Raw genomic sequence first — 22459 nt, forward strand, 5'->3', positions numbered from 1 at the left:
AGCACTGAGTATTGTGACTATTACAAACACAGAGGTCATCGAGAAGGATTTCACAAAACAGTCAAGGAACAGAGTAAACAGAAGGGTTTACCGAGTTAATCTATGGATTACTGAGGTATGCTATAAGCAAGGTAATCTCATTTTGAGCACATAGAATCTGCTATAACATTCTAGATTTGAAGTTGCAGATATTTTGTAAAGATTTTATTGTAATATTTTGAGTTGTAAGAGAAACCTTTAACAAGGTAAAAGACTCTAACAAAGTCTATAAATTGTAAAGCCTTTAACCAAGTGCAACATTTAGAATAAGTGTTGTAAAATCCTTTAGCAAGGTAGATCTAATGATCTTGATACTCCTAACAGGTTAAGCTATCAGAAATGGCTAAACATGTAGCTCTAACTGCGCGACCTTTATTATTGCAGTAGTGAAGCTGTGGGTGCCATCCCCACCGCAGTTTTTCTCTCTAACCAAGAGTTTCTACGTAATCAAAATATATGTGTTATGGAGTGAATCATGTATGATTGTTATTTATTTGTTTTATCATTATATTATGTTACAACAGTTTTTGGTTTATGCTTAACAGTAATGTTATTCTTGAAGAAAGGATTTGAAGTACTGATCCATCCCTCCCCTCTCAGTACATTAGCTTTCCATATTGTGCCTAACAATATTCAGTAGCGGTAATGATGAATTTATGGTTGTTGGATGAAGATGGATGAATTTTACCCACAAGGTCAAGTCCCCATTGACGAAAAGGCCATGGTGTTGTGATTGGTCACAATTCATGTGCTGGTGCATGTATCAAGTCTCCGTGAACTTGGCACTTCTTGCATTTTCTGACAAAATAGTAGGAGTCTTTTTCCATGGATGGCTAGTAGTATCCTACTCACATGATTTTCTTGGCTAGTGAAGGACCGCTTGAGTGAGTGTCATATCCCAGAATTAAATATACTAAACATGAAATATTTTTATACTACAAATCTTTATTTAATTTCTGACACTGAATATTCAACACATTTGTCGTATTAAAATAACAACAATATTTATTTAATCTCTAATTTATGTGAATTATTATTGATTGTTAATGTTAAAAAAAATAATAAATAATAAAATAATCAAAATGATATTCTATTGTAAACGATTGATATTAAATATTTTGTTACTTATAACCCATAAGTATACTGTGCAATATTTTTATAAGAATCACGGCTCTTTTCTTGGATCACGTCTCTTGAAGTCATCAGGGATTAAGATCAGAATGTTGCGTCCTTCCCAAGGGTCATGACTCACCGGGCCGTGGTTGCATGATATGCTTTATAAGGTCGTTGGGCTCCTACCTGGTGGGGGAGGAGAATTGAGAGGAAAAAGTTGGCAAATGGAGAATTAAAGAATTAAGGAATCACATCAGGTAAGTCTTCTACCATAAGCCTATAACAAGCATTTGGGGAATATAAAATATAATCAATACAAGGTATAGATCCAGTATCGAATGATATGATAAACAATTAGACCGCAATCATAAACAGAGGAATTAATTTATAATACTGCCAATAGATGTATAGACAATGTACGATAATAAATACAGTAAATAATATTTATAGATTCGCATTGTGCATAAAAGTAATGGTATCTAGGTAAATTAGTGGTCTGACAATAGATGGAGATTAACCAACCATATCGGTCATTGTTAAACAGTTAGAATACAAGAGAAATACAGACTGTTTTCCCGCGTCTGGAAATCTGCTAATAAACCTACAGAAAATTCGCGGCACATCTAATTATTCGATATATGTGATCTCAGCGAAGTGAAACACATTATAACACAGCACATAAATTTAATGGATTCATATTCTATCTCCTGGATATACTAATTGTAAAATTCCATAACGATAATGTAAACACATTTCAATGATAGTCAATCAATGAATGACAATATAAAGATTGTAATATTTAATTAACATTTGATCAGCTATAATGGACTGATAGGGGGGAACAGAGTATGATCGAAAGGATAAGACCCACACCATGTTGTATGACCCGATGGGCACAACCTGGTCTAGATGGGCAATCGGGTCAAGACTTGGAACCCCAAACTGAGTATGGTTAGGGACGTAAGACCCACACTATGCTAGTAAGACCGGTGGGCATAGCAGGGTCTGGATGGGCAACCCTACTATGATTACCAAACCTAAACTGAAACTACATAACTGATAATTAAATTATAATTATTTAAAATGTGAAGCCATGGGATTATTAAAAATTTGGAACTTTTATGTATATTATCAAAATTATTAGATTAAAAGGGTAATTGTTTCTTTCAGTTTACCAATTCTTTGCATTCATTTCAGGATAAGGGGTAGGGACCTTACAGTGGTATCAGAGCAAGTTATCCTGCCATCCTGTGCTAAATAGTTTATGAAAACATACCAAAGGAAGGGAAAGAAAATGAGTGATCAGCTAAGCAATGAAATAAGAGCTTTCATGGAACAAACTGCCCAAACCACCCAAGCACTTATGGCACAAAATCAGACCCTCCTGCAAGACATACAAAGTATGAGAAATAATATACTGAGGACCAACCCAGCCAATGGAAGAGACACTAATTCTAATCATTCAGAGAATAACCATAACTCACCCCCAAAAGTCTCTCACCCAAGGCCAACAAGACCCCTATTTTTACCCAGAGAAAACCAGGAGGAAGAGGAGGTAGCAAACGAACAACCTCAAGATAATGTTGACGAAATCTTAGAAGCCTACTCTAGACTTTCCCCCGAATTAAGAGATCATACTTCCTTTAAAGACTATTATGATGCCAAAATGAAAGCAAAACACACCTACACAAGGAAAAAGCAAATAGATAAAGACCTTAAGGAGAAAGTCAATAAAATAACCATACCCAATTTTGATGGGAGTGACAAACTCTCTGTCCGAGCCTGGGTTCAAAAGTTGGACACGTACTTATCCTTAAGTCCGATGACAGAAGATAATGCAATCAAATTTGTCGTGTTACACCTGGCAGGTGTAGCCCATTAATGGTGGCATTATGGGCTAATCACGCAAGACCATTCATTTATAACCTCCTATGATGAGTTCACCCAAAAACTCATTAAGAGATTTGATCAAAAGCACCCCCAATGGTATTTTAAGGAGTTGACCCAGCTAAGACAGCATGGATCAATAGAAGAATTTGCCAATGAATTTCAAAAATTAGTAGTCATGGTTACTGAACTTTCACAAGAGCGACTCACATATCTTTTCATAGAAGGATTAAAAGAATCAGTTCAAAGTACGGTGAGTGCTTTTGAACCCCCCACCTTAAGTGAAGCAATTTCTAAAGAAAAGAAGTTTGATCATACACCACCCAAAGATCATTTCAAAAAATTCCCATCAAAGGAAGATAAACGAAAAAGGGAGCCAACTAAAGAGAATCCATGTTTTCATTGCAAGGAACCATGGGAGAAAGGACATTTATGCAAAGGAGTAGAAGCACAAAGACAACGGGGTGAACTAAGACGACGGAACCTATGTTTCCAATGCAAGGAGCCTTGGGACCGCCATCACACATGCAAGAGGGGAAGCCACATACATAATGTAGAGGGGACAACAAATATAGACGAGGGACCCCAAAAGAAAGCAAAAATAGATGAAGAAGTACACAGGTCTCTTGCCACAATTTCCCAAGTCAATGAAAACCGACCCTTTAGGCTCAAGGGCACCCTTAAAGGACAGAGGGTAATTGCCTTGGTGGACAGCGGAGCTTCTCATGACTTTATTAGTAAAAATCTGGTTACAAAAAGAAAACTTAAAACTAAGGACTTTAATGGATTCAAGGTGGCCTTTGCAAATGGGAACATTGACCCATGCACCAAGATTGTACCACAGCTAGAAATCACAATTGGAGAGCATACTATCCAGAGAGACTTCTACGTGGTAAACTTACAATATGATGTAATTTTTGGAATGCCATGGATACACTCATTAGGGCGTTTTACTATGGACCATCCAAACCCAGAAATCTATTTCAAACATGCTGGGCAAGAAGTAACATTAAAGGGATTACCCAATGGATCACCAAAGGTAGTCTCTTGTAGCAGGATGGAGAGAATATTCAGGCATTATCAAGCTGAATGGGTGGCGCAATGTATGATTTTGGATAAATCTTCAGGCCAAGGTCAAGCCGTTCATGTAGATATCCAGCCCATCTTGGAAAGTCACAAAAGAGTTTTTGAAGATATTCCCCCGGGGCTTCCTCCTAAAAGAGGATTCGAGCATACTATAGAGTTGGAAACAAGTGCCAGGCTAGTAATTACCACACCCTATAGACATCCACGAAAGTTTAAAGAAGAAATTGAGAAGACTATCAAGGAACTATTAGAAATGGGTCACATTCAACCCAGCACTAGCCCCTTTGCATCTTCAGTAGTGTTGGTAAAAAAGAAGGACAGAACATTTAGAATGTGCATAGATTACAGAGCTCTTAATAAAAAGACCATAAAAAATCAATATCCCATACCCAGGATTGACGAATTGATTGATGAACTACATGGAGCCCAATACTTTTCAAAAATTGATCTACGTTCGGGATATCATCAAATCCGGATGAGAGCAGAAGATGTACATAAAACAGCTTTTAGATGTCATTACGGTCATTTTGAGTTCCTAGTTCTACCATTTGGTCTCACTAATGCTCCGGCTACCTTCCAATCATGTATGAATCACATTTTCTGGAAACAATTGAGGGAATTTCTACTAGTATTCTTTGATGACATTCTCATCTATAGTAAAACATGGGAAGAGCACCTCAAACACATTGAAGAACTCCTGAATATCTTAGAATCAGAATCATTGTTTGCCAAAGCATCAAAATGCGAGTTTGGACTAGAAGAAATCCTTTATTTAGGCCACAAAATAAGTACAGAAGGAGTAAGTGTGGATAATGAGAAAATAAAAGCTATCAAAGAGTGGCCCAAACCCAAAACCCTAACACAACTTAGGGGATTTGTGGGATTATGCAGTTACTATAGGCATTTCATTAAGGGATTTTCCAAAATAGCAGCTCCCTTAACGGACCTAACCAAGAAAGGAGCATTTAGGTGGGGTGATCTGGCACAACAAACTTTTGAAAAATTAAAAGAAGCAATGAGCACATGCTCGGTGTTAGCCATACCAGACTTTACAATACCCTTTGAGCTCCAGTGTGATGCCTCAGGTTAAGGAATAGGGGCAGTCCTTATGAAGAATAAGCATCCCATAGCATTTGAAAGCCGCAAACTTACAGAAGTTGAAAAACATTACTCTATCTATGACAAGGAAATGTTGGCAATAATGCATGCCCTAGCCAAATTTAGACAATACCTCGTATGTGGGAAGTTCAATGTTAAAACAGATCACAACAGCCTTAGGTTCTTCATGAACCAGAAAGACCTTAACGATCGCCAACAGAAATGGGTAAGCAAAGTTCAGGCTTATGATTTCGACATAGAATATGTCAAAGGTGCCAATAATGTGGTAGCAGACGCTTTATCCTGCCGAGGCTACCTAAACTCTGTAACCAACATCACAGGGGAGTGGAAGAATAACATTATTGCCGAGTATGCAAAAGACCCCCAAGCCAGAGAGTTGTTGGAAGGAGTACTACCAAATGACGATCACAAGGTAATGGATGAACTCATTTTGTACAAGGGAAGAATATTCCTCGCTCATAACTCAAAAATGAAAAATAAGATTATGAAACAATATCATGATAACCCCCTAGCAGGCCATCCAGGGTACTACAAAACCTACAAACAAATAAGAGAAAGGTTCTCTTGGAAGGGCTTAAAAAAAGACGTAATGAAATATGTCCAAGAATGTATAATTTGCCAAAGGAACAAGGAAGAACACAACCTCCCAGCAGGCCTTCTACAACCACTACCCATCCCTGAACAAAAATGGGAGAGTATTTCTATGGATTTCATCACAAGACTGCATAAGGTACAAGGGAAAGATTGCATTTATGTGATAGTAGATCGATTGACTAAATATGCACACTTCTTTGCAATAGCAACAGACTACAAGGCCCCCCAAATAGCAGAAATCTTCTTCAGAGAAATCTTCAGATTACATGGATTGCCAAGAAACATAATCAGTGATAGAGATAGTCAGTTTCTAAGCCAATTCTGGCAAGAATTGTTCCGTTTGGCAGGAACAGATCTGACACCAAGCACCAGTTACCACCCCCAAATAGATGGTCAGACAGAAACTATAAACAAATGGATTGAAGGCTACCTCCGAAATTATGTCACAGGTTAGCAGAATGCCTGGATCAAGTGGTTACATTTAGGGGAGCATTGCTACAACACTACGCATCACATGTCCATTGGCATGAGTCCCTTTAAAGCATTATATGGTTATGAAGCCACCTCATTTGGGACCTTAATTACTACGGGTAGTAACGTGCCTAAAGCTAAAGACATTATACAATACAATATGGATTTAATGAAAACACTAAAAGACAATCTTCACCATGCACAGAACCAACAGAAAATATACGCTGACCGAAAACGAACAGAGAGGACATTCGAAGTCGGAGATTTTGTTTTCTTGAGGCTTCAACCTTACAAACAGGCATCAATCAAGAAGAGTGGAGCTGAGAAATTGAAACCTAGATTCTATGGACCATACAAGGTCCTAAGAAGAATAGGGGAAGTAGCCTATGAGATCGAGTTACAAAAAAATAGTAAAATTCACAATGTTTTTCATGTATCCCGACTTAAGAAAGTCCTGGGGCAGCAGGTCAACCCATGCATCGAATTGCCACCACTAGACGATGAAGGGAAACTCATGTTGGAACCAGAAGTTATTTTGGATAAGCGTGAAAGAAGTCTGAGGAATAGAACTATTCTTGAGTATTTGGTCAAATGGAAAAATCTGCCAGAAGAAGATGCCACATGGGTAGGAGAAGAAATCTTTTCATGGCCAAAAGTTGCTTGAGGACAAGCAAATTTGGGAGGGGTGGATTGTCATGTCCCAAAATTAAATATACTAAACATGAAATATTTTTATACTACAAATCTTTATTTAATTTCTAACACTGAATATTCAACGCATTTGTCGTATTAAAATAACAACAATATTTATTTAATCTCTAATTTATGTGAATTATTATTGATTGTTAATGTTAAAAAAAATAATAAATAATAAAATAATCAAAATGATATTCTATTGTAAACGATTGATATTAAATATTTTGTTACTTATAACCCATAAGTATACTGTGCAATATTTTTATAAGAATCACGGCTCTTTTCTTGGATCGCGTCTCTTGAAGTCATCAGGGATTAAGATCAGAACGTTGCGTCCTTCCCAAGGGTCATGACTCACCGGGCCGTGGTTGCATGATATGCTTTATAAGGTCGTTGGGCTCCTACCTGGTGGGGGAGGAGAATTGAGAGGAAAAAGCTGGCAGATGGAGAATTAAAGAATTAAGGAATCGCGTCAGGTAAGTCTTCTACCATAAGCCTATAACAAGCATTTGGGGAATATAAAATATAATCAATACAAGGTATAGATCCAGTATCGAATGATATGATAAACAATTAGACCGCAATCATAAACAGAGGAATTAATTTATAATACTGCCAATAGATGTATAGACAATGTACGATAATAAATACAGTAAATAATATTTATAGATTCACATTGTGCATAAAACTAATGGTATCTAGGTAAATTAGTGGTCTGACAATAGATGGAGATTAACCAACCATATCGGTCATTGTTAAATAGTTAGAATACAAGAGAAATACAGACTGTTTTCCCGCGTCTGGAAATCTGCTAATAAACCTACAGAAAATTCGCGGCACATCTAATTATTCGATATATGTGATCTCAGCAAAGTGAAACACATTATAACACAGCACATAAATTTAATGGATTCATATTCTATCTCCTGGATATACTAATTGTAAAATTCCATAACGATAATGTAAACACATTTCAACGATAGTCAATCAATGAATGACAATATAAACATTGTAATATTTAATTAACATTTGATCAGCTATAATGGACTAATAGGGGGGAACAGAGTATGATCGAAAGGATAAGACCCACACCATGTTGTATGACCCGATGGGCACAACCTGGTCTAGATGGGCAATCGGATCAAGACTTGGAACCCCAAACTGAGTATGGTTAGGGACGTAAGACCCACACTATGCTAGTAAGACCGGTGGGCATAGCAGGGTCTGGATGGGCAACCCTACTATGATTACCAAACCTAAACTGAAACTACATAACTGATAATTAAATTATAATTATTTAAAATGTGAAGCCATGGGATTATTAAAAATTTGGAACTTTTATGTATATTATCAAAATTATTAGATTAAAAGGGTAATTGTTTCTTTCAGTTTACCAATTCTTTGCATTCATTTCAGGATAAGGGGTAGGGACCTTACAGTGAGTCGCACAAATTCCTTCATGTACTTCTTCCAAGGCCTTTGTTGTCTCATCTTATTCCAAACATCGAAGGAGAGTACCATCAAGACTACGTCGGTATAGGGTTTCGGCAATGATGGTGTATCGAGTGGTTTGGCGAATGAAGGTTGCGTTGGTTATTCGATTGGTTGGGAGGAAGTGGGTGATTGTGGAGGTAGGTAAAGAACTCGCCGTACCACGGGGAATTGGAACCGGTAAGGCAACATATTATCTCGGATTCAGTGATATCATAAGCAAGAATCCAAAGTTGTTCCACCAAGAACTCATATCGTGTTAAATTTTGTGGAAGATCTAAGAGAGATGCAATGGTAGCCATGGCATTAGAAACTTGATTATGATCTCTGGGTATCTGCTCAAAGGTGATAGTAGTAAAGGATGCTTTGAAAATATCCACCATTTGCTTGTATGACATAAGCTTATCATCCTTGGTCTGATATTCATCGGTGACTTGTCGAATGACCAGTTGGGAGTCACCATATACCTATAGCTCTTTCAGTTTCCACTGTATGGCTAGTTTGAGTCCTGTGATCAAGGCCTCATACTCTTCTATGTTGTTTATACATGGAAAGGTTAGCCTATAAGACTTCGAGATGTTGTCACCTTGAGGTATGATAAACAAAATGCCTGCCCCCGAGCCATGTCTAGTATATGAACTGTCAAAATATAACTTCCAAGGTTGTGTTGTTGTGATCATGAATATCTCTTCATCTAGGAAATTGAAAACAAGAGGATGCTCACCTTTTAGCGGTGCATCAGCCAATTGATCTGCAATAACTTGGCCCTTGATAGCCTTACGGTCCACATACTCAATGTCAAATTCACTCAAAATCATCACCCATTTGGCCAAATGGTCTGTCAATGTTGCCTTGCTAAGTAAGTATTTTAGTGGATCGATCTTGGCAATGAGTTGTACTTTATGTGTTAATAGGTAGTACCTCATTTTAGTGGTTGCCATGATTACTGCTAGGCAAGCTCGCTCAATAGGTGTGTAATTGAGTTCATAGATGACCAATGTGCGAGAGATGTAGTATACAACACAATCTTTTCCTTTTGCATTGTGTTGTGCCAGTAGTACTCCTAATGTTGTGGTTGTAGTTGAGATATATAGCAAGAGAGGTCTGCCTGGATCTGGTGGGATTAGCAATGGTGTATTCATCAGATAGTCCTTAAGCATCTAGAATGCTTACTAGAATTTGGCATCCCATTGAAAGCGGATGTTCTTGTGTAACATATGTGTAAAGGAATGACACTTATCTACCAGTTGTGCAATGAATCTTAGAATTGATTAGAGCCACCCTTGTAGTGTCCTTAGCTAACTGATGTTCTTGGGAGGTGGCATGTCCATGATTGCTTTGACTTTTGTTAGATCGACCTCAATGCCCTTGCTTGAGACAATGTAACCTAGAAGCTTCCCTGAGGTTACTTCAAAGACACATTTCTTTGGATTGAGTCAAACATGATATTGTTCTAGTATGTCAAAGATTTTATCTAATATGGCAAGATGACCTTCTCCTGTTAATAATTTTGCTAGTAAGTCATTGACATAATCCTCCAATATGGTATGCATCATATCATGAATGATGGTGTTCATAGCTCTTTGATAGGTCACCTTTGCATTCTTTAGACCAAAAGACATCACATTCCAACAGTATGTTCCCCATGGGCATGTGAAGGCAATTTTATGTTGATCTTATGGAGCAATCTTTATCTGGTTGTACCCTGAAAATCCATCCATAAGATAAAGCACAACATATCCTATTGTTAGGTCGAAATTCATGTCTATGTTTGGTAGGGGGAAGTCATCCTTAGTACATGCCTTGTTTAGATCTCTAAAATCTATACAGATATGGATGCCCCCATTTGGTTTACCAATATGTACTATATTGGAGATCCACTCTATGTAATCAATTGGTCTAATAAAACCAACATCCAGGAGTTTCTTAAGTTCTTCTTTGACTAGTACAACTATCTAGGGGTGCATCTTACAAATCTTTTGTTTTATCGATTTAGCTCCTTCTGCCACGGTGAGGTGATGCATGACTAAATCAAGATCAAGACCGGGCATGTCTGCATATGACCATGCAAAGTTAATCTGACACTTCTAGAAGAATTCTACAAATTTAGGTGTTTCCTCTCGAGTTAAAAGAGATGCTAGATGTATTTGGTGGGGAGTCTCAGGGGTCCCCACATTGAATTCTCTTGTTTCCTCGATGAGGATCTTTAATCATTCATGATTTGTACTAGAGGGGAGGATGTCAAACCTTTCATCCTCAAGTGCCTCAGAGAGGTTTGCACCGTCAGATATGCTCTTTATTTTTATTTTTTTGGGATCAACAAGTGCCAATGTGTTGTTTTCACTAGAGGATCCATATTTTATTGTGATGTTTTTGCAGCTGAAAGGTTTGGCATCTGCCCCAAAGTATGTTGCGCAATTAAGTTCGATGGTGAATCTAGCTATGTGATCCCCACTTGGTATGTTATCCTATAGTTCCAAAAAGTCAATGATCACCTCATCATTTTGGAATTGGTCAAGGCATGGAGGATTGGATTGGTTCCATTCGATGAGTTCAGGATGGATAATGGGCATTACCTCATCGATCAAGTTAAGTTCATGGGAAGCATCAGTGAGGGTTAAGACATTATGGTGAAGGTCATTGATGGTACTCTCCCTATCATAATCAGGCATAGGATGTGACGTAGGGTTTGTGGAAGGTGCTTCCAGTTCAGGAACCCAAGAGGTTTTAATCTCTGCCTCTCCATAAACATGTATGTCTTTGCGGGGTGGAAGTGGTGATATGTCTTCCTCATCTGATGTATTTAAATGCACATAATCAATTCGCATTCATGTGAGTCACTCTTTGAATCACTCTTGAGTATCCGGTTACTGTACCAAACCGGGATATCTTTTGAGTTGAACACTGCATTTGTGATCGACCGATGTACTATTGTTGATGGAATTGTTGGTATTGTGGGTGTCGCTGATGCTGTTGGTGGGTCTACCAGGTCTGTCAATGCTTCTGGCGGTACAAATACTGCTAATGGTGTTGTTGATGCGGTTGTTGCTGCTGATGGGGTTGTGGGTTTGATTGGTGAGATGATTGGTGACGCTGGTAGGATTATCGGTGTTGTAGGAAATATTATTGGTGCTGCTAGTGGGATTATGGATTTTGTAGGTATTTGTAGCGGTGTGAGTAGTGTTGTGGATGGTATTGATGGAATTCTTAGCCTTATTGGTTTTGTTGGTTTTGTTGGTATTGCTGATATAATTAAATGTGGCCTCTTTAGAGTACTAGGCTGATATAGAGGGGTGTCAGGCTTTCCTTTGAATCTAAGTTTAGGACGAACTTCCTTTTGAACACCTAATCCAATCTAATCTTTGGGCTTTAATTTAGGCTACAATGGCTCATGTCATCCTTTCTTACAAGGTCCCAAAGCAATCTAACCATCATAGCCCATTCTTTGCATAATTGTAAGGCCTTTCCCATATCGATTTGTAGGAAGCTTAGCCATTGGGATTTTCATGGTGATAGGGTCTTTATAGATCCATTTTGCTAGGTCCTCATCTCTGGTCTCCTCTTCCTGACTTTTTCCAAGGATAAAAGGCATAAAAGTGCATGCTAGCTTGACCAGTAGTGGTTGAAGTAACCTTTGAGGTTTTCCATAAGTTCTAGGAGAATTGGGTAATTGCCCAACACAAAAGAGTTGGCTTAGATTATATTCCCCAGGTCCTTCCTCTACCATTTTCATTTTTAGCTTCTCTTGCTTTGGTGTAGGGGTGATTGAACTAGAAAGAGAAGATGGACTTACATATGATGTCGATGGAATGGCTTCTGTATTGTAAGAAAAGGTGATCTTTGGTTGATGGTTAACATTGTTACAATATGCAAATGGATTTGCATCGCCCAAGATTGTGATTTCTACACCGTTATGTGGAAATTTGATACAGTGATGATAGGTAGATGGAATGACTTGCATGGCATGTATCCAAGGTCTTCCTAACAACAAAGTATACGGTAGAGGAAGGTCCAAAACTTGACAGATGATGTGCTTCACCACTGGGCCCACTCAAATTGGTAACACAACTGCTCCTTTTGAAGAACTCTCTGCATCTTCATTTGCTTTTATGGTTATCTTTTTACGAGGATCCACTGATTCTACTGCATATCGCAATGTTGTGACCAACTGTAATGTACATATATTCAGATCGACACCATTGTAAATCAAGACTCGCTTGATCCTGTGTTGGTTTATAAATCCTTCAATATGGAGTGAGGCATTATGAGGTTGTTGAAATGATGTATTGTCCCTTTCAGAAAAAGCGAGACATAGTGATGACCTTATATTACCAACCATAGCTTGAAATTGATCTGTATTAAGATTGGTAGGGACTGACGCTTCTTGGAGATCTTGATCCAAGATTGTTTTATGAGACAGGGATAGGTGCAAAAGCTCTAGTATGGAGATGAGTGCAATCATTTTATCTAACTGTTCCACAAGATTATACTGCATAGGGATGGGTGCTTTTATGATGAGCTTGTTGTGACACATAATAATATTGCATTCAGGATGTGAGTTTTGGATGGTGATGGCTATAATTTGTTCATTGGCATCATATAGGTGATTCACAACATAATTATAGGCAGCTCGCATGTAATTAGTTGTATCAGTGTTTTGCCCTAAGGTGGAAGGACCCCTTTGATCTTGTGATGGAAGCGGATTCTTAAACATGAGATGATCATTATTTGAGGTTTTTGGGTCGTTTCCTTGGAATTCAATTTCTCCTCATTCAATAAGATCTTGAACAAGATCTTTCAGTCTATGGCAGTTACTTGTTTTATGCCCTTTCCCTTGGTGGAATTCGCATTGTTCATTATCTCTCCACCATGGAGGTTTGACCTGAGGTTCATAGTTAGACGTCTTTGGTAAGATCACAAGATTTTAAGAGACTAATTGATGCAATATCATTTCAATGGGTTCCCCTAAGGGCCTGTACGTACATTTTGGTTTATAATTTTGTTGTCGTTGTCTTGGTTTCTCTTGCGGTGTATTGTGACCTTCATTTTGTGGAGGAGCAACCATTTTGTTTTTAGGAGGAGGATTTTTCCCCGCAAATCGGACCATAGGTTGTGCACTTTTTATGGTCCTTGCATCTACGACCCCATCATTGACGATGTTTTTTTAATTATTCCAAAACTTGGGTTTATCACTATTCAAATGCGGGCGAGGGCCATCTTTTTGTTCATTGTATATCTTGATAAGTCCTTTCTTGATAAGGGCCCTTTCACATTTTAATCCTTGGTGATCATGTCTTCAAATGACTCTATGCTCTTCATGTCTAGGTAGAATTACATTTCATCATTCAAGTTGGAAATAAATATTTCCACTAGCTCTCGTTCTGGTAGATGAAGAGAATGTCTGCTAGACAATTGTCTCCACCATTGCAGGAAAGCTAAAAATAGCTCCCCTGGCTTTTGTTTGGTATTGCATAGATCTGCCATTGTAAGATCACATTCTATATTGTGTGAATAATGTGCCATGAACATTTGGACAAGTTCTTCGAATATCATAATGCCACTTGGCAATCAAGAAAACCATTGTGTGGTTGTCCCTCCCAAACTTTGAGGAAAGAGGTGCATTAGATATGTGTCTTCATATGCCACTTCTAGGCAAGCTAAGTGAAATTCCCTGACATGATCTCGAGGGTCTCCTTTTCCCTGATACTTTTCAAACTTAGGTGTTTCAAACCCTCATAGAAAAGGTGGCATATGTAGATTCCTATCAAAGGGATAGGGACAAATATCATTAAGTGAAAATCGAGTAGTCTTCACACCACTGTGGAGTTGTTGGGCAAGATTCTCAAATTGTTGCCTCAACATGTCTATGTCATTAGGAGGAGGAGGTGGGGGAGGATTCCCTTGATGAAGGTCATATCTGAAGTTATCTTGACCTCTTCCACCCTCGTTATGGCTATGGTTTTCTGATGTTTGATGTATTTACGCGGTATCAAAATCAGGGCATTTTAGCTCCCTCTCAAGCAAGTCACAAAAAGTGAGCATCTGTGTTGCTTTTGAGGATTTCATCAAAAATTCTATTGAATCTAGGGTTGTGTTGCGCTCTTTCTATTGCTTCAAGAGTTGGGGTACTAGGATCTTCATCATTTGGACCTCCTCCAATGGCTTCTTGAAAGTCGTTGATATTTTTGTCTTCCTCGTCTTCAATCTCTAGTTGTCTAATTCTTGATCTGGTGTGACCCATTTTGTTTGAAAGTTGTTTTTGAAGTTTGGTGAAAGTGATTATGAGTTGGTGATGAACTGAAAGATAAAATGTTTTGTGAAGTGTTTATAAGATGGATCTCTAACACTGAAGGCTTGATGTTATCAAAGTCCTTTTATGAATTGCTCTTTGTGTTGTCAATAATGTTGATATGATAAGGTATAGGAAGGCCTGAGATGTGTTACAAACCAAGCTACCTAGTAATGAGAAGATGCACTCATAGACTAGTTTTAACCTGCGTAGAAAAGCCTCTTAGGATGAGTTTATCCTAGATGTGGAGACACTCTAAAACGTGATGTGTTGTTTTGATTTAAGAAATATCTAAAAAGAACTTAGGACAAGACCTTTTTTATGTTTTGAGAGTTTGAAATGGATTGATGATGTATGAATGTAAAAGTGGATAGAATATGGAATTCAATAAAAACTATGTTACAAATGGGACAAATTCTTCCTCTTCTTGCTCGGGGGTTGGTGGTTCTTCTCGAGCTATGTTATATGTAATGCATATGTTTGGAAAGAAAGAAGGGTTGATTTTGCCTCCTTTATTTTTGTGATAAATTAAAGCCCTGTATTGTGTGAAAGTTCTATTTCTTAAAGGCTTTTTATCAAACTCATTGGATTTTCCTTGAAGATATAGACGCATATGACGCAAGAAGGTTTTGTGTGAGATAAAATATTGTCTATTGAGATAGAAAAAATTCCTTCTTTTGATGAAAGCCTTTGAGCTTAATGGTCTTTTCTTCAAGTTTATATGTTGATGAAGATTCCTCTTTCTCAAGATTTGAAGGATGCTCATATAATTTGATAACTTGTTTGCACTTTGTTTTATGTTTGTTGGTCAAATGTTGATGGAAAATTTGTGTTTGGATGAATACTTGGTTTTGAATTGGTTTTGAATTTCTTTGACAAGAAAAAAGAGCAAGTAGACAAGCACAATAATGTTGCCTCAAAAAGGCACAAATAGGTGTGGGTCTAGATTAACCCAATCATGAATTTGGAACCTTTTTACAAATGTATTTTAGGTGTTTCCAAAGCCTTAAGTCCGCTCAAGTTTTTACTAGTCTGACATAATACGAAGACAAGTCAAGCAATTTTTATCCCTAAGGTCAATTGACCAGTTGCGATAATTTTAGCCCACATCTTGATATTTCTTCAACTTTGGTACTACATACCTTATGAATCCCACTGTGGCAGGTAAGGAAAAGATATACTAAGTCTTGTGTGAGCATAACAAATAGATGATCTCTATGATGGGGGAGTCACCACTTTTATCAAGCTACAAGTAGCCTTTCAAAAATTTATATTTCTACTCAAGGAAATATGTATGGTGACTATCTTGGGAGAAAAACCATCTATGCTTTTGCACTAAACTTCTCACAAACATCCTCAATCAATAGAACAGGTGGGCTTCTATATAAAAAGTTGTCTAGTAATGTTCGATGTTTTTGGACATAAGTTCATTCTGCAGTGACTCACTTAAGAGCCTTGTAACTTGTGGTGGGGCCCATATGTTCTTTTGGCAAGTTACACCGTAGGAACAACTATACCCAAGGCTACAACTTTTGCTCACACCTGATTTCTATAGCGGCTCGAAGGATTTACCACGTGAGGTCATTCCGAAGAGTGATGTGTCTCTTGGCAGGCCTCTCTTAAAAAGATAAAACTTTTAATGTTACTAACACTTTTCTCTTGCACATAGGACCACAAAAGCCAAGGGAGAGGATAGTGTGTGTTAGAAGTAGGACCACTCAACAAACTTTGCACAAGTGTGCCAATCACTGAAAACACTTGTTTTTTAACCAAGTTTATAGCAATGTGATCTAAGTATTTGGAGATGTTGCTCCAAAAATCATGGTGTTCTTTTTAACTTTCAAGGCAAAATGTTATGCAATCTATGAAATTGAAATCCTGGTCAACTGAATTTCAAACATGTTTTCTTGAAGTAAATCACTTTGAAGTTGAAGGGACAAATGGTTTGCTCTTTTTAAACTTGCCCAAAACGAAGTGTTAATTGTGAATTTTAGTTTGATCCAAGAAATAAAATTTATTTGTTGATTATAAGCACCGAATGAGAATTGTTTCTAACTTGTGAAAATAAAATTTTTTAGTTTGTTATTCTTTTTTATTTTGCAAAATGATGTTCTTTTTAGAGCTCCAAACTGAAAAGTATGATTAATTTTAAAAACCCAAATTTGAAGTGAAGTTGATTTTTAACCAATAAAAGAAAGTGAATTCATTTTATCCTAACTTTAACAAAGTTAGTAAAAAAAGAAAAAGCTTTCTAATTTAAGTCCTCCAATCCTGCAATGAGATTTAGTCAAAAAACTACAAAAAAAGAAACTAGTTAGTAAAATCCGAATTTTTGGTGGGCTTCTACAAGCCTAACATTTTTTTATTTTTCTGTTACAAAGGTGTTTTTACAACTCTTTGTTGCAATAGCGCTACTTCGTGTGAAAATAGAAGCGCTATTTAACATGAAAGTTGTAAATAACAAACAAGCGCACTAAAAGAAGTGCGATGACGCTATAAGAACGACGATCGTGCTAAAAGACTGTTTAAGTAGAATAAATTATGTCAGATAGAGAGCACAAAAGTGCTATTTAATGGTCAATAGCGTTCTAAGAAGGACAATAGCGCCAGTTGGAAGACAATAGTGCTATTATTAGGAACAAAAGTGCTAAAGTAACAACTTTTGAAGGTGCTAGAGTGTGAACAATGGCACTAAAGTATGGCCTGTGTGTCAATTAAAATAAAAAGTTAGTAGTTTCAAAAATTGAATTAGAATGTTGCATGTTTGATTTGCGTTGGGTTCACCAAATGATGCTCTACAAAAAGGAATGTTAGGAGAGACACAAACAACACAAGACAAATAATTCAAACGTCAGTGTTAGTCTCAAAAATTACACACAAAAGACTATCCTAAGCAAGCATATAAAGAGAGATACTAAATATGAAATGGAAAGCATGCAAAGACAAAAGAGATAAACTAAACTCCTCCAAATGCTGACCAAAACATTCATAGTGGCTTCTCCCTTGTTCCTCTCCTCTCCAAGTTCCTAAATGAGTGTAGCTCTCAGTAGCTTTTTGCACTATTCTGGATGTCTTATGGAGATTCAAGATTGAAAAATTGTTGTTTATGCTAAATGCAAATGTTACAAACAAAGCTAAAATGAGAGATTATCTAATTATCTAATGTTAATATTTAACCAAAATAATAATAGTAAATTATGTTCCTAAATGATCTCTCAAATTGACTATAAGTTAGATGCATACAAGATTTATGGATTATGGCTATAGGCTTGAGGATACTTGTGTGTTTGAAAATGAGGAATGTGAGCTCTATTTATAGGAAAAATGGAGAAATGGATGGTTGAGATTCAGTAATCTCAACAAAGGTCGGGATTGAAGGGTTTATGATCCATGTGAAGGCTTTCAACCCAATACCAGGATGACAAATGTCAATATGAGACGGGTTGAGGGGAGAGGGAAGAAGCATTAAATGATTGACATGACTTGAGGGTTAACTTGGGAGGTAAGGTCAATGTTGAGTTAAATGAATAAATTCATTATTCGAGGAATAATGCCTTTATCCAATGGATAAACTCTTGTGCAAGAATTAGTGAGGATAACCATGGTCAAAGCAATAAATGCTTGAGGAGACACATGGGTTACATAGGGGATGAGTTATAGGGAAAGTCTCTAACCATGTGGGTGAGTTGAATTAACCATAAATGGTTATGTAAGAGCCATTAATGGTCATGTAAGACTTTAGACGTTAGCTTGTTGAACACATAAATCATTAAATGATTTTCAAAGACTTTGAAGGCTTTAAGAAGTGACTTAAGGTTGCTTTGGAATGTGACAATATTTAAGAAATGGATTAGGCTAATTAAGAATGATTAGAAAGTAGTTAGAAGGGTCTAGAAGGGGATTTAGGATTGCAAGTGGGTTTGGTGGGTGAGGGAAAATAAGATTTTAATTAAAATAAAATTAATTTATTTCAATTGTGGTGAAACTTGCATTTGTAGTGGGGTTTTTTATGGATTTAAATAAATGTTTAATTTATTTATTTAAAAGAGGAAACAGGGTTAAATTAAATAATAAGATTTATTCTTTTAGTTGATTGTGAATTTGATTTAATGAATTAATTTAAAATAAAGTGAATAATTTATTTAATTAATAGGAGAATGGTTGAGGATGAATTAATTAAATATTAATTTAATTAATTGATTATTGAAGGTTTATTAATCAAATAAATAGTAAATATTCATTTAATTAAATGGACAGAATTACATGACTACACAGGGCACTTGAGAGATCGTGTCGGTAGGGTATGACTCTTGACATTTTGACGCTTTGGGATGCATGAGAGGATCATAGCTAGGATAAACCTTCCCACTCGGACACGCTCATGATGTTGGTTTGTGCACACGATGAACCAAATCAATTCTAGCCTATCTTGCAAATTAGCATTGCATGCAACTAATTGTTTTTGCAATATGCGAAAAAATGCTACGAATTGAAAATGGCTCCGAGTCGTCAAAAACCAAGATAGTCCATTGTACAGGAGCCTCATGCAACCCCACGGGTTCAAATGGAACAATCATATGTGTCTTGGATTGGAAAAAATAGTCCGTCAAAGTTTGACAATTTTTTGGACTCAGGGCACTTGAGAGATCACGTCAGTAGGGTATGACTCTCGACATTCTGGCGCTTTCAGATGCACAAGAGGATCATGCCTAGCGTAAACCTTCCCACTCGAACATGCTCATGACGTCGGTTTGTGCACACGATGAATCAAATCAATTCTAGCCTATCTTGCAACTTTGCATTGCATGCAACTAATGGTTTTTGCAACAGGCGAAAAAATGCTACCAATTGAAAATGGCTCTGAGACATCAAACACTTAGATAGCCCATTGTAGAGGAGCCTTACACAACCACACAGGTTCAAACAGATAGATCATATGTGTACTGGATTGGAAGAAACAGTCTATCAAAGTTTGACAATTTTTTAGACTTAGAGGACTTGAGAGATTGTGTTGGTAGGGTATGACTCTCGATGTTCCACCACTTTGGGATGCACAAGAGGAGAATTCTTAGCATAAAAATTCCCACTAGGACGTGCTCGTGATGTCGGTTTGTTCACACGAGAACTCAAATTTGACCATTGCAAGCATGAGGGTGCTCTCGCACCACACACATATTGTTGTTTATATTCATATTGTCGATTTTTGTTGTTTATATTCATATTGTTGATTACATAGGCAAATATTAATTTAAATTTATAAAAAGGAAGCCACCAAATTCATCGAATACATAATAATGAAATGAATACAAGGAGGTTTGTAGGGTTAATTTGACATTTTAGAAATTTTATCAAATCATATTCCACAATTGCAATGTTTTACATCATAGATTTGTGTTGTTTATATTCATATTGTTGATTACATATAGGCAAATGATCAATTAAATTTATAAAAGGACAACCATAAAATACAACAAATACACAATAATGAACTCTGTACATATTTATTGGATTGAATATCAACATATATATATATATATATAAGGCATGTCTGCTAAGTCAATACAAGTATTACAAAAATGTGGCATATGCCATGTCCAAATCGATATACAGTAAAAATGTAGAATATATCTACATGTATTGGTAATTATATGACCATAGCTAACACTATATGATCCTAAACTTGTGGTGGATCATCAAAATTGAGCCTCTTTGATGCAGTACACAACTCTGTAGATGGCTGCAAAAGCATAATTCAAAAGCCAAGTTAGAATTCTTTTGTAGAAAATAGTTCACAATTAACAACATAACTATGCATTTAACTATAATTCCTTTGCAATTTAAATGTAGATGACCTCATCAGCTGATCTCGGAGCTAATGTGTTCGCTCTCCTCTCCTTGTCACTCTTAGGAGTTTTCTTGAAGACAAACTTATAAGAATCCACGTTATGGCCGAACTGCGAAGGGATCTATTGTAGATTAAATGTACAATCAATATAATGTACTAATATAAATACATCAAAAACACTTAAAAGCTATAACATAGAAAACAATGACATACCGGTACCTGAGATGCTTCTCCAATGGACTGAGGATGGCTCACCATTGATGGAGAAACTGTCGCTATTACCTATACAAAAAATGATCAAAGATTAAATACAATTAATATAATGATAAGTATTGTAGGTTAAAAACAATTAATGTAATATATCAAACAAAAGTGTACCAGATCCTGAGATGCTTCTCTAGTGCATGGAGGAGGGCTCGCCATTGATGAAGTAACTATGGATATTTCCTGTATGAAAAAATTATTAGATTATAATTTATCACAAGTTCACATGTACACGTGCACATAGTCATGAAATCAAGAAAATAAAGTAGAGATACATACCTTTGCCCTCTCTTGATCCGCCGGCGATTCAGGTGCATTCAACAAAATCCACATAACTCAATGGTCGTTGTACATGTAAAATAGACAAAAAACATTAATCAATCTACAAACCCCAACTAAGACTTGATTTCAACATTTTTCAAACAATTGTACATCTAAAAATGTGTTCAATTACCTTCTTCCCACGTTTTGGCGTCTTCGAGGAATTCTTTTTCTTAGGATGAGGCCTAGACGTGGAGGGGTACCCTAAAAAAGCAAAATTAACATGAAATATTAGTACAGATAATATATTAAACACAATTTAAAAAATCTAAAATGAAATGACTTGCATACTCCATCAAAATAATACATTAAAAAGGTTGTACAAAATATGATACCGTATAGCCTTGTAGGCCAAAATCAATCGCTGAGAGCATGATGTCATCAGTCTGGGACATTTGGTCCCCTTGTTAACACCTACAAACGAAAACTTGGACCAAGCATTAAAGATAGTTAGTATATCTTGTAAGTTTTTTGAATTCAAACAAAGTGTACTATTCTATTTTAACAAATTTATACCTCAGGCATCGAAGTTGCAGTTGTAGTAACTGCAGGAGGAGTATAGGATACCACTGTTGAATCCTGAAATGCATATTATTTGTCTCAATTTAAATTGATGTATAAATAAAAATTCATTTATGTAATTATAAATTTAAAGTGACTGATAAATAAAATGTTATGAATTCAAATCAACACACCTATGTCTCTCACTGATGGGAAAACACCATGTCTATCAACTCCTTTGTCAATGCGAAAACCTCAGTCATGCAGGCCTGACATCTACTCCCATAAATCGTGCACGAATGAGATGTGGATCAATCTGCAGTGGCCGCATCATTTATCTCTGAGCATATCCCCAAGCAACTGACACACATATGTTGAATGGGCTCTTTGTCGCCACCTCGAGCAACTAATGGCTCATCATCCAGTACAATAGGTTGTGCTAATGTCGTCCCATGCTAGATGATGGTACTAGTCAATGTTATGGGCACCTAAAGAGTCTGTAGCTCCATTGACTCTTTCATCTCTACTGGGACAACCTGATGCACCTTGGGCTTGGGTGCTAGGGGGAGATGACTCTCTTGCGCTACTCGCCTATGGGCTTCAGGTCTATCTTGGGCAGAGTCGCCACCACAACCATGGAACTCTCTCATGTCAAAATAGTTTGGCTGCACATTGAGGACAAACTCACAGTATACTTTTCTCAAAAAATACAATGGCACCTCATAATTATTACAAGGTGGATC

At 36.9% G+C, this 22459-nt stretch overlaps 1 protein-coding gene across 1 annotated transcript; it reads left to right on the top strand.

Annotated features, from left to right (window-relative positions):
• Nucleotides 1–3217: 3217 nt before the first annotated feature.
• On the top strand, nucleotides 3218–6973 carry LOC131858861 (uncharacterized). Its single transcript, XM_059212330.1, has 3 exons — nucleotides 3218–4646; nucleotides 6186–6287; nucleotides 6399–6973. The coding sequence occupies exons 1-3, from the start codon at nucleotides 3218–3220 to the stop codon at nucleotides 6971–6973; spliced, it is 2106 nt and encodes a 701-aa protein (XP_059068313.1).
• Nucleotides 6974–22459: the final 15486 nt, after the last annotated feature.

This window comes from Cryptomeria japonica, chromosome 10, assembly GCF_030272615.1.
Source record: "Cryptomeria japonica chromosome 10, Sugi_1.0, whole genome shotgun sequence".
NCBI classification, from domain to species: Eukaryota; Viridiplantae; Streptophyta; class Pinopsida; order Cupressales; family Cupressaceae; genus Cryptomeria; species Cryptomeria japonica.